This window comes from Haemaphysalis longicornis, unplaced genomic scaffold (genome assembly GCF_048455015.1).
Source record: "Haemaphysalis longicornis isolate Haplotype H1 unplaced genomic scaffold, Haemaphysalis longicornis Haplotype H1 scaffold_1, whole genome shotgun sequence".
NCBI classification, from domain to species: domain Eukaryota; kingdom Metazoa; phylum Arthropoda; class Arachnida; order Ixodida; family Ixodidae; genus Haemaphysalis; species Haemaphysalis longicornis.
This window is the reverse complement of record NW_027526203.1, coordinates 441,496,760-441,509,488: the sequence shown is the minus strand read 5'-3', so window position 1 is coordinate 441,509,488 and position 12,729 is coordinate 441,496,760. Positions and strand designations below refer to the sequence as shown.

The window sequence follows — 12,729 nt, the reverse complement described above, 5'->3', positions numbered from 1 at the left end:
TCCTTGGGAGCAAGAGTTTACCTCCCCAGTTACATCAGGTGGTATACATATCGGACATTCCTATTGCATCTGAAACCGGTAAGATCAGGCTTCTAGGATTGCCGCTAGCCAGCAGCAACAGCGCCAAACAATGGATAAGTCTACTAAAGTCAAGCTGGAAACCGATGCTACACTTAGTGTCGCGTATGCGAATGAGTATCGTGGTGCATCTCAAACGGCAACCCATACGCTGGCAAGGGCAGTGTCAGTGGGCCGAATATGTTATGGGGCTCCAGTGAGTGTACGACCTCACCGCCACCCAAATGAAACATCTCGACATTCTATATCGAGCTGTTCGCCGCAGAATAACTGGCCTGCCTCGACACACCCGTATAGCGGCGCTTGAAGATTCTGTGGCTCTGCCACCGCTGCCCGCACTAATCGAAGCAACTATCGCCCAGAACGCTGCGAGACGCGAACTGACAAGCCAAGGCCTGGCTCTTGTGGCCTGGAACAACAGAAGACAACTCGATCCTGCCACGTTTCCCGCTGCACCCCCACCGCCCTGGGAACGCACGACTCAGGTCGTAAAGCATCAGAAGACCAACATACCCAGAAGGCACCCCCCAAGCCCGACAAAAGCCTCAACGACGACTCCAGATGAGCAAACGCTCTGGGGAAATTGACATCTACACTGACGCCGGTATTTGCGACGGACGCATCGGTGTAGCATGGAGATCTCCAGAGGCACCACACCTGGATGGCGCGGCAGGGCTCGAGATGAACACCTGTTCACCCCTTGAAGCGGAGCTACGGGGCGTACTGGCCGTACTGGACCATTTAACGTACTCTGCGAATACACCTCAAATGGCACGCATGTTGACCGATTGCCATGACGTCATGCAAGAACTCCGGAAACCATATTCAGACCACCCTATAGCCAACATCATTACGCTCTCCCTTCAACATCTTTCGCGAAATGGTGTTACAATACGCGTGGCGTGGGCACCAGGTCACACGGATTTCCAGTCGGGGAACCAAGCAGCACACGATGATGCCAGGGAGAGCGCTTTATTACCTCCCTCCCCTTCTGCCGTCGTGCCTTGCATGAACCCACGCCTGGAACTGGATGCTAGGCGTGTTCAACGCAAGATTACCCTATTACGTGAAACTCCTAAAGGATATCTGCCACAGAGCCTTCGAATACCCAGGGTTGCCGAGATATTCATCAATAAAAGCATCGCCAACAGTGCCTACACGCCCTCTGTTACGAGGAAATGGTACCATCCGAATGGGAACCCACCCCCGTATTGCCCTTATTGCCAAGAGAACATATCATTTGACCTTCACCACCTCACGTGCGTGTGCAGCCATTTCGCGCTCCAAAGACAGGACTTGCTCCGCCACGTCCCTCCAGACACGGACACTCTGCACCCTCCAAATCACGACATCGATTTTCTGCAAGCACTAGGCAATTATGGTATACAGAGTGGCCTTGCGAGATTAGTGTAGCCTGGGGGTGACTACCCATTGTGCGAAGAGCCTTAATATCATGGACGCAAAATGAGCGCTCAAAGAAGGGACATTCAATTGTGCGACGAAGACCTTTTGCTACCCCCTTCCCTTCACTTCCCATTCCCCCATGCACGGCCTCCGGGCCTCCCCTTTCCTCCAGTAAAGGCTTGAATCAATCAATAAATCTCACTCCCGCGGAAATTCTAGGTACAAAACACATTTTTCATGCTTCGAGCGTACCATAAACGAGGTAATCCTTACCTGTCTCCTTATGGCGTTTCAAACTAAATGGACTGGAACATGAGAACGTGAAATTACGATGGAACAACGTGCGTGTGAACAAAAAAACAGGCCTGTGTTCTTATTTATTCGAATAAGGATGTGATCTTCGATCGAAGGGCTTTTCTCTTATCTGTCAATTTTTTTTTTATTCTGCCTGTCTTATACAAGCTTTCGGAGTTTCAGCCTGACCCGAACCAAATATTTTTTAGTTACAGCCGATATCGCGCGGCTCTCGCGGTTTCTGTATTGTTGAAGAAAGAATAGGTACAAATTAAGCGTGACCAACCAAAGCTCGTATTTATTTCGCTATAGCCGATAATTCGCTATAATATTTGTTCATTATAACAATTTTCAACTGCACAAGTGTATGCCGATGGCTCAGCGACCGAGTGCTGGTCAACGACGGCTGTGGTATCCGATCCTGCAGCCTTTTCCGTGAAATTCCTTTACATTGACCTTCACTGAACAAAGCATCTTAATTGCGCCAAAAATTACCTGGCAAAACTGAAGTGCATTCACCCTGATGCGCTGACTGAGGTTGCAGAAAGAGCTAGGACAGACGTATCCTGAGAACGGAATGTACACAGGACCGGTTGCGCAGCTCTTTTTGCTGCCTCTTGAGGATCTTGGTTTCTCTTTAGCTAAAACAAGGCACAGCACAATACTGACAAATGGAGACAGAACTTACAGGGAACACCCTCACTGCCAGCCGGCTTTGTTCATCGGATTAGATCAGGCTATAGAATGTTAGCCGTACAGCTCTTGAGGCACTTGCCTTGACGAGGATCCACCTTGAGCTTTTCCGAGCGATGGGCTTCGGGACCGGTGCCGTTTACACGGGCTGCGTCTGACGCCAGGGGTTCTCTGGGTCGGCCAGGGCGGTACTGCAGATGAGGGCGACCGCTCGGGGCCGCCTCAGCGTCGGGCTTCTTCCTGGACGCACTCCTTCTGGCCAAGCCGGGCTTCCTGGCGACGCTTACTGAGGTGACGGTGGAGAGGGCTCCTCCAGGAAGGCTTCCACTTCCGGAAGCGCATCGTCAGCGGATATGGCGGTCCCGACGGGCGGCAACGGATCGGCCATTAGGACGATGGACTTGGACGACGTTGCTGCTGAGAGCCGGTTCTGCTGCTGGGGCCAGAGACAGAAAAGGCGCGTGGCGTGGTCCACGAGAACGGGACGCACGACGCCCAGGCCTTGTTGCTTCTTCTTCTTTGAAGGTAGCGCGTTGGGTATTGTTCCGTTTTGTTTTCATCCCGACATGGCAAGCCCGCAGTCAAGGGAAGTTCAAAGGAGTCAAAAAGTTAAATTGCAATGCAATGTGGCATTTTCTTTTCAGAGAAACAAAAGTGGGGTTTTCAGGGGTGACACGCTCCAGGTGATGGTTCGTGATAATGATTCCAATAATATATGCACACTCTTGGGAAATTGTCAAATAGACGGGGTTGTTTTATTTCAGGGCCAGAAGCAGTGACTATAATTATTAAAAATTAGCAGCCATTACCATTAATCTACTATGTGCAGGTAAATCACCTGTGGAGCTGTATAAAATAACCATCATTCACATGAGTTAAATTTACGAACCGATGATGAAGATCATGAGTGTGACCCTAACCAGGCGGATCGGTCGGCCGATGATCGAAGCGATGAGCGCTGAAATGAATTAGTTGGCTCGTTGGCTGACGGCGCGTAGCCAACGACGGTCTACTACAAGCAAAATCAAGATGTAAAATATGTACACTTTATTTACACTACGTATTTACAACTCTCAAGTCTCATGATCGCATAAAAGAGATCTCGCAAAGCCCGCGTTGAGCGGGGCTCGCCGCTCTCCTCTCTTTCATGTTCCCCCCAAAACATCAAACTCCTCGGTTTTACCCCCAAAGCCCCGCCCCCAACATGAACGTCACCATTCAAAAGTGAGGATGGCTCATTGATTAGCCCACACTAAGCCACTGATTATCCACCGTGACACACAAGCTAGGTGGGTTCTAGATGGTCACGTGACCCATCAATCTCACTCTCATTCAGAAACCCGGAGGGGTTCAGCAAAACACAAACATAACACAAATAAAAACCAACGAACTAAAACCACACATAACGATTGCCATCCGATCTCGGGCTGCTCGTCTTAAATAATTGTCCATACCATTCGCGCCTCTAATTGTGCCCCGCGCCGCTAAAATTCCTTAGCTTTATACACATTTCGAGCGCCTAACAAAGCCTGGTTGCCCACCCATTGACGCATCCCAGCCACCGAGTCGCCATGGCCAAACGTGCAGCGAATGGAAACTTCGCCCAGTAGCTTTGAGCACCCGGGAAGACAGAACGTCCGGAGCCCTCTTCGTACACATTTGACCACTCGACTTTCAGTTCCCGTCAGCCTCAGGCTTTCTCATGGCGGTAATCGCGGTCGTCACAACGTCAACGGTGCCCCTCCGCCGGTTTCCCAAACCAAGTAGAGGAAAGCCTCCTCCAAATCTTACATCACTTGTAACTATTGTGGGGTGACCGCCGCATCTGTATAAGTCCTCTTCGTGCACGCTAGTTGGGGTGAACACAAAAGTGCGGCGAACAAAAAGCCCCCGCGTATTCTCCTCACACCCCTAGCGCCCAGTTCACCTCGGCCGGCGTGAAAACAAACTCCATAAAAGTAAACATTCTAACCCCACGAACGATATCTAGTTGCAGGACGATTTTAATTAAGTGAGATGCGCGCACTTGAAAACATGGTTGGAGAATGCACATTTATTAATTTTTTTTCTTGATTCGGAAATGATAATGATAACTTTCTCATAACGTTATCAAACTTGTAAGGACTAAAGCTATATCCTAGCAGAGAAACATGCCTCATCCGTTGTCCTCCCGTCGACCTGGCATCGAAAGCAGATGAGAATTCTGTAACAATTACAACTTCGTTGTGAACGAAAAATTAATGAAACTAAATGAAACTCGTAATAATGATAGGGTCGTTATGGCGGCCATTGTTAGTATACTTTTTCCGAAGAAAGTTTTGATAAAGCGAGAGTCAAAGCCTCTATCTGGCGACCCTTCGCGATGAAGTTGACCTTCCGCAACGCATTTTACCCACACGCACAAAAATGCGCGAGACCACAGATATCCGTAGATTCGCTCTAAAAGACATTCGCTCTAAAAGAAAGGCAAAGCAAACCGTGCCCATTCCCGCCCGGTCGTGCGCCGGTACTAATAACGAAGCGTGCATCGTGCATAGCTTGACACTCCATACTCGATCGTAAGACAACCTTCACTGCTACGGGATCAGCGGCGATTCGTTCGATCTCCCGCGAACCAGTGAAGCGTAAGCCCTTTTTTGTGACGCGAAGCCAGCCCTCCAGTCCCCGATCAGGGTTGCCAGATCCTCGAAGAAAAAAGCAGCCAGAAAATTCACCAAAGTAGCCAGAAAAGGAGCCAACTGGCCGCGGTCGAATTATTTCGGAGCCAGAAAAGTAGCCATGTGTAATTTAAGCTTGTTTGCGCATCACCACAGAAAAAAAAAAACAATTAAACACATCAGCTTCCCTTTCGTCACATCAAAAAAAACACTAAAACACATAATCTCCACTTTTGCCAAATCACATTAGACTATAGAGAGTCGACTAGACCAGAAAACTCAGGTGTACATACTCGAGTTGACTTTCTCCAGCATTTCCCGCGGCACCGAAAATGTAGAGCTTATGGCTCATTTCAGCTGCAGTCTAAACATGATTCTGAGGATCGCGAGGAGTAGGTCGTGGGGCATTCTATTCCGCAAGTTACTTTTTGTGAGATCGATGGCTGAAAATACCCTTTCTGCTTCTGCGTTCAATATAGGTAGAACTAGGAGCTTCATTGCGCTGTCTGCAATGTCTGCTGCCGAAACATCCTCCGTGCAGTGGCATCTTCCACTGCGCCGTACAGTGGCAGTGGAAGGGTATACCTTCCAGCTGCACGTGAATGGCGCAACCGGCAACACAAAACGAGGTCAGAAAGAAACTGCACAAGCTGTGTTACAATGTGGCCGAACGTTGCTGTCATGCCGCTCATGTTGTGTTTCCGGTGCAGGCAAATGCTTTCGGAATCAAGAGAGCACAGTCATCAGTACCGCGATGAAGCCGTTGCTTGCAGAATAAATAGCGGCACTTATTTTGTGAATGTTTTCACGTATTTTAGCGTACACGGAAGTGTTGACACTAGCGCCAGAACAATAGCCATAAACTAGCCAAGTAGCCAGGGCTTTTTTTTTGTCGCCGCGGCCTGCTAAAACTAGCCAGTTTGGCGTAAAGTAGCCACATCTGGCAACCCTGTCCCCGATGGTGTTATGCGAGAAGGACGATAGTATGCAGTTGATGTGGAAATGACAGAGCAATGCTCTTTTGCACTGCAACAAGGCCAAGTTTCTACCGTCAGTGGGTACCAGGACACTATTACGACATGAATACCCGGACATGGGTACCAGAACAAATAAGATTGCACTGAAGCGGAGGCGAAGAAGGTTTCAGCGGACCCAGTTGTTGTGCCCCTGCCCTTTGCAAGACAGTACACGACTGCTCTTCTCACTATATACTCTCCGCGGTGTCAAGACGAGTTACTGAAGCAACCCTGACCACCGTCATACAAGGCTCCATCAACTTGTCCCTCACTGCAACTTAAGGTTACCCCCAGCCATCAGGCGAAGACACGAATCCCGGTTTCACCGAATGCAGCTCGGCGTAATGTTCAGCCGTTGCTACAACCACCTAATCGGCGGTACCGTGAAACGGACCATATTCCGGAGATCATTCAATATGTTACTTGCAAGTTGTGCGCGCTAAGCGAATGTGAGCGAGAACTTGGCCACATTGTTGGCCCTGTTGGACAATCGTGTATTTCCAGATGACGTCATGTTCTGCATGTCAAACTGCATGTAAAGTTAGGCAGTTCCAAACATTTGGCTATTAGGCGCAGAAGGGAGAATACATATTTTTGCCGAACGAGCGGTGCCGCATCCGCGAATTGGCAAGTAAATTCGTACCACGTATAACATGCTTCAGGCGAATAATAAATACCTGCGTTCCAAGGTTGCAGCGCGCTTTAAAGATCCCTAGTCCGTATCTCACCACCACGGTGTGTTTCCTTTATTTCCGGAACCTGTCAAGCGGCCCACAGAGTGTCCATTACCCACTCCTTGTACAGTGTTTGACAGTCTGTTTAAATTCTGAACTGAACAATGCTGAGCTTTTGTTTGGGGACAGAAGATTAGCGCACCCAAAACATTTGCTTCGGCCAAGTTTTGGATATCATTGGTGTTGTCGGAATTTGAGAAATTGGTTACAGAAAAAAACTTTTTTTACCCTGGGCTGACAAGTGCCACCGGTGTAAGGACAGGGCAGACTTAGCCCACATGCTGTGGGCTTGTCCACAGGCGACAACGTTAGGTCGCAACATCGCTACTGTAGAGCAATGGGAGACCGTATTGCTCAGCTCCGACCCAGCTGATCAAGTCTGGGCCATTCAGCTGGCCGAAGACGCTGCTAGAGCCCAAGGGCTCTTGGCCGACGTCTAGGACTACTGGCTGTTATGCAATAAAGTTTTCACTCACTCACTCACTTTCCAGTGCTTCATCCCGTACATCATGTGCTCCATCATGTATGAATGAATCAAGTAGCAGAAATGTTTGTTTATCTAGATATTACAATACTTGAGCAGACCATTCTATTGTATAGAAGGCATTTAAATTTCTCACTTTTTCAATTGAATACTTGCCACTCTCAATAAATTCGTTAGAGAAACACCAAAGGCTGATTTACTTTGTATTTACTGTTACAAGTATACCTGAATGTAAGAAACTTTTATGTAACGAATTCCTCGGTATAACGAAGTTTTCTATTCCCTATTGCAAGCCCCCCTGTAGCGCATGTGTTTGCGACTTCTATGTAACGAAGGCACAACTATGGCTGTGTACTCGCTACGGAAGAGAGACCAGAGTACAACAAAGGTGAACTTTTGTGTATGAATTGTCTGCTGGTGGGCTTTCATGCCCCAAGTAAGACTTCGATGAATTCACATCAGCGTTCCATTTAGTAAACGGAACTCGCTTAGTTCCGCTGGCGAAATACCTTCGTTATAGTCCCTAGAATGTATTCTATAGGCAGTATATCTCCGTATGTCCTGTGACTGCATTACAGCCGCTATTCCGACGATGCATTGCGAGGCGAGAAGAGCACGGCGCACTTGCTGTCCTGTTCTCTTGCAATGCTCTCTACGGCTACAGATAACAGCGCCTGGTCTGCCCGACATACTCGTGACGGAGGAAATATGTTCATGGATATAGCAAATGACGGTCACGCCAAGTGTCGGGGAACGAAAGAACATCAATTGGAACGAGTGTGCTGCTCTTTTACTCGCCGCTTGCGGCGCATGCGCACTGACGGTAGTGGCGTCAGCGCCGCGCCACAACATTAATTATTAATTAATAAACCACATCAGTTGCGCGCGAAACATACTATGTGCCACGTCTCATAGAGCAACGGCATTTCTTCGTCAGGCCGAACCCCGTTTCAAGAAACCGAGGTTTTGCCGCTGGTAAACCATAACAAAGCTACTTCGAATGGGACGTTTGCAAATACGTTAATGGAGTGACCGCAAGCGCTGCAGTTATTTTGCAGTCTTCGGTTGGTATTAACAGGTCACATGATAAAAATAAAAAGGTAACTTTTGGTCCAAGACCTGAACTCTACTGTCCTTGACGTTTCACGGGTGAAGTTCAGGCCCAGTTCGTGCTCTTCTACAATTCACAACGCGAATCTTAGTGACGGTGACAACGCAGGGGTTTATCCAGAATTTAGCAATGGAGGATGGGGCGTCGAAATTATTTTTCTTGGGGGGGGGGGGGGGGGGGGGGGGGGGGGGGGGGGGGGGGGGGCGATGTCGAAATCCCTATTGCAACAACATCCCTGCAAGTCACGCCACTACCGGTCACCGGGTATCTCTCTCTCTCTCTCTTTCTTCTGTGCCATAGCCGAAGCTGTCTAAGGCCTTCGAAGCTGTCGCCTATTCTCAGGCTGCCTGCTCCCTCCTTTGAGTGTTCGCTAGATTATTTATCCGTCATGCCGGGTTCTTGATTCGGGTTAGTGATAACAAGCAGTTAGGCGGTTAGAAGTTAGCAGTTAACAAGCAGTTAGCAGTTAACATAGAAGTTAGCAGCTAACGTACCTTAATCTAATTTCATAGCCTCCCAGAAAACAAAGAAATAACCCTAGCCCTTTGTTCGTAGCAAGTGCAGTGACAGATCGAGCGTTGCTCGCACTAGATGCACTGGTTGATGAAATCAGGGCTCTGTTACATATCGTGTAAGTGGGCATATATTATAAGCCAAACTTTGGTAAAGGGGTGCTAGCTGTTATCCCAATCCATGCCTGCAGTGCCGCAACTTCTGACCTCCCGAAAAGTCCAACTAGCCGTTTTCGGTACACGCCTTTCTACCCCATCCCCGACGAAGCGTGGCTATAACTGCTTCACAAAAAGAAAAAGACGACCGGCAAAACTATCACTCAGGTATTTTTTTTTTTTCACCCTAGCGACGATAACAAAACACTACAGTGTCCTCTCCCATACACATTAGGTGGATGCATCATACACATCAGCATAGTTTGTCAAATGTGTTTAAAAAATCGCCTGCTCTGTTTCGGGTGAAATCACTCATCATCAGCTTACTTTAAGGGTGAAAATCTCAAGTTCCCCATCAGGCGAAAATACCGCCGTTGTTGGTCGGCCAAGAAGATAGCCGCCGCTGTAAAAAGTAAATAGATGAAAAACCAATGTGACTTTTACTTTTCAATGCAGCGTTTCATTTATTTTTCACTGAACATGTCACTCGATGTACCTCCCTGTCCCCCCCCGTACCCCTCCCGACAGCAATGCCCTTTTGGCTGGTGTAGTTCCTGAATTGGTCCTTTAACTGTCGCGAACACACATGGTCCACGCAGCGAGAAGTGCGGCACAGTCGACGGGTGTGCCGGGCGATGTGAACCATTCGTTTTCCTGTCGGTCGTACTCGGGAAAGAAATCGTCCTCGATGCGGAACGTCTGACCGATCATTTCTGGAGTCGTGCACCGGCTTGGGTCGGCCCTGGCCTCGCGGTCAAAGAACCTCCTCTTAATCTCCAGGTAGTTGGCCGGCACGAGCAAGTGGAGGAGAGTCTCGTGGCTGCATTCTGGCAACTCCTCCGTCCATGGCGACTCGCTGTGGCCAGTTCTCCCCGCAGTAGTCGGTTGGCGAGTCTTCGCGGTGCTCCGTCGCCCAGGCGATCACCTTGAGGTTGGCCGCCTTCACTCCGGGAAACTGCCGGATTTCTCCGCTTCCGTCGTCCTCCAGAGGTCTTCGGATAGTCACCGTGACCTTGGCGCCGCCCGCTTCGACCTCGGAAATGCCGCCGCCGAAGCTCGGAAGCAGTGCGATCAGCATTTATACTGAAAAAATAATAAAATAAAGAAATAAATTGAAGGTCCATTAGTGGAGCCTCGTGAGTGCGTACGCATCTCGTCCCTTCGCTGAAAAACGGGGCCTGTGGACGAGCCCCGCTACGTCATTGAGCAAATCGTTTCTTTCCGTGAGACCTGTGCTACCCGATGGACACTGCCGAAGTGGGGAGCACCCGGGAATGCTATCGATCCAGTGAGGAAGGGCACGAAGGAGCAACAAAAGACGCGCTTCGAGCCAGGCCTCCTTGGCGACGTCGCCCTCTCTACTCACGAAAAAACTCTCGCCACGCGTTCTCCACACTTTTTTTTGTTTGCTGACACGCCCCATCTAGTGCTCACGCAATATTAATAGCAAAATATTCTTATGATGTTAATTATTATAACACTCCCATCCCATCCTCGTCGACAGTATTTTTTTTTAAGTTATGTATGAATACCTCTCAATATCATCGTCATGGAGCGTAACAACTTCGGATTGCTTCCCCTCTGGTGAGGGCACCTATAGGCAACACATTTTAATATCTCATATTTAAAAGGGGCGCGTGATGAGTACCAAACTAAGCCCATAAGAGCCGGCAAAGTTGACCTAAGAAATGCTACTCATTTTCTCGTCATTATGCCCAGCAAATCCATTCAATTTTTCCTTCGATCTTTTTACGCCTCTTTTCTTTGCTTGTGCTGGTCTCCGAGCCATCAGGCGGGCTTCAAGGCTGGTGCAGACACCGGCGAGAGCAAAAATCGTTTCGTATCACGGTTCCGTTTCCTTACTTCTGCGCTATCTCCCGGGGAAAAAAAAGTAGAGAAAAAAGAGTCATACAGAAGCAACGAAGATGGCAAAACGGGCTTTCACCGCACATCCCTACGCGGATCTGCACTCACCTCCTACAGTGGCGTAGGAACTATTTTTTCCCCGATATTTTTTTCCCCGATATTTTTTCCCCGATATTTTTCCCGGAAAGATATGGTACCATAAATACAATCTTCATCATCATCATCATTATCGATTTTATTGTTATGGCTATTTTTAATTATCACAACTCATTTTCTTGGAGTACTTCTGCAGGGTATGTACAATGGCGCTACCATGACTAGTATACATAAATAATCCCCATCAACGCACCAAGATAAAACCATATCAAACCCAATGAAATATTCACGAACACAGATGCTGGACAGCACAGTAAAAATGCCAATTAGTGACTTCGCGGCAACTGTGACTACTACATGAAACAACGGTGGCACCCAGGATTCTATACCTTTTTTATTTATCAATGCAAAATGGCAGTGTATTTCTAAATAAACGAAAAAAAGACAAAAAAAGGCAAAAGCAATACATACTCCCGGGAAATTTATTTGCATGCCTGCTAACCACGAACATACTGCTAGGCCTACATATTCATGCTGCCATATGAAGGCTCACACGGTGAATATTGACAAACCAAGTTTATTAAATACACAGGTCAGTTCAAGAAAGTAGTTATGCTATGCGTAAGCAGGTACATATAGATTAATCATGTATGTTATATTATTAGAGTGCGTGTATTCACAACGGATCATTTGTTTTAATTTTGTTCCGAATATTTCTGATTGTCTGGTGTACCCTTACGTTAGAAAAAGTGCAGTGGTATGATACAGAAGCTTTCATATTTTGTAATATATAGCAGCTTTGCTGATATCTCTGCTTACGACTTGGCTAGTATCATGATAGTGTTAGCAGGATACAGAAGGCAAAGCCAATATTACATTCATTCTTTGTTTGATACAGCCAATATTCCATTCATTCTTTGTTTGATACCGCAGGCATCGAATCGGAATATTTGATGCCGTAGATGAGCCTGTCGAATGCTTCATACGAAGGTCTTTCAACTTTATACCTGCTGAAATCGAGTAGTGTCGAAATCCCTATATTTTCGTAATGGGAGCATTCATAGAGGTGAAAAATATCTAATTAGTGACCTGCGCCGCCGCGATTTCGACTGGATATCGTCTGATATTTTAGCATTTTGTCCTCTTCAAATGAACCTAGCTTTCCCGGAGACGTTTGGGGCTCCGCAGAAGTCATCAGGTGGCATCTGACTGGGGGAGCCGTGCTGCCCAATCTGTGCTACACCAGGAATTAGTGTTGCTCGGTCTGGTGGTATGGTCTGTTGATTGAGAGGTATTCATACATCATTAAAAAAAAAAGAACATCGACGAGGATGGGATTCGAACCCACGCGGGCAGAGCCCAATGGATTAGCAGTCCATCGCCTTAACCTCTCGGCCACCTCGTCGGAACGCTCGGCGCCCTTGCGGCGCACGACGGCAGCTACGCGTGTGAGCTCCATTGTTTTCCTTTCTCGCTGCAGCGCGGAGGCAACTTGCTTGCGGCACACTCCCGTCGAAAACTGCGTAAGAGCTGAACGCAGGTAGGATAGAACTCAGACGCTGATTGACAAAGCTGCGCGCATCGCATATGACCTTAATTATATACTCAGAAGAACATTTTCTTTTTTC

General features: G+C 48.0%; 1 protein-coding gene and 1 non-coding gene across 7 annotated transcripts in view; both read right to left on the bottom strand.

Annotated features, from left to right (window-relative positions):
• Nucleotides 1-12,729, bottom strand: part of LOC144155851 (uncharacterized) — a 1,021,707-nt gene that overhangs the window by 665,321 nt on the left and 343,657 nt on the right. The window contains exon 6 of one of the 6 annotated variants that reach the window (XM_077687533.1): nt 9,678-10,222. The exons of the other annotated variants lie outside the window; for them this stretch is intronic. Coding sequence (XP_077543659.1) covers nt 9,909-10,217 — 309 coding nt within the window. The 5' untranslated portion in view covers nt 10,218-10,222 and the 3' untranslated portion in view covers nt 9,678-9,908. Of the gene's footprint in view, nt 1-9,677; nt 10,223-12,729 lie in introns of those variants that run through there. 6 annotated transcript variants of the gene reach the window in all.
• Trnas-gcu (transfer RNA serine (anticodon GCU)) lies at nt 12,425-12,506 on the bottom strand. The gene has a single exon. It is a non-coding gene; the product is annotated as a tRNA-Ser (tRNA).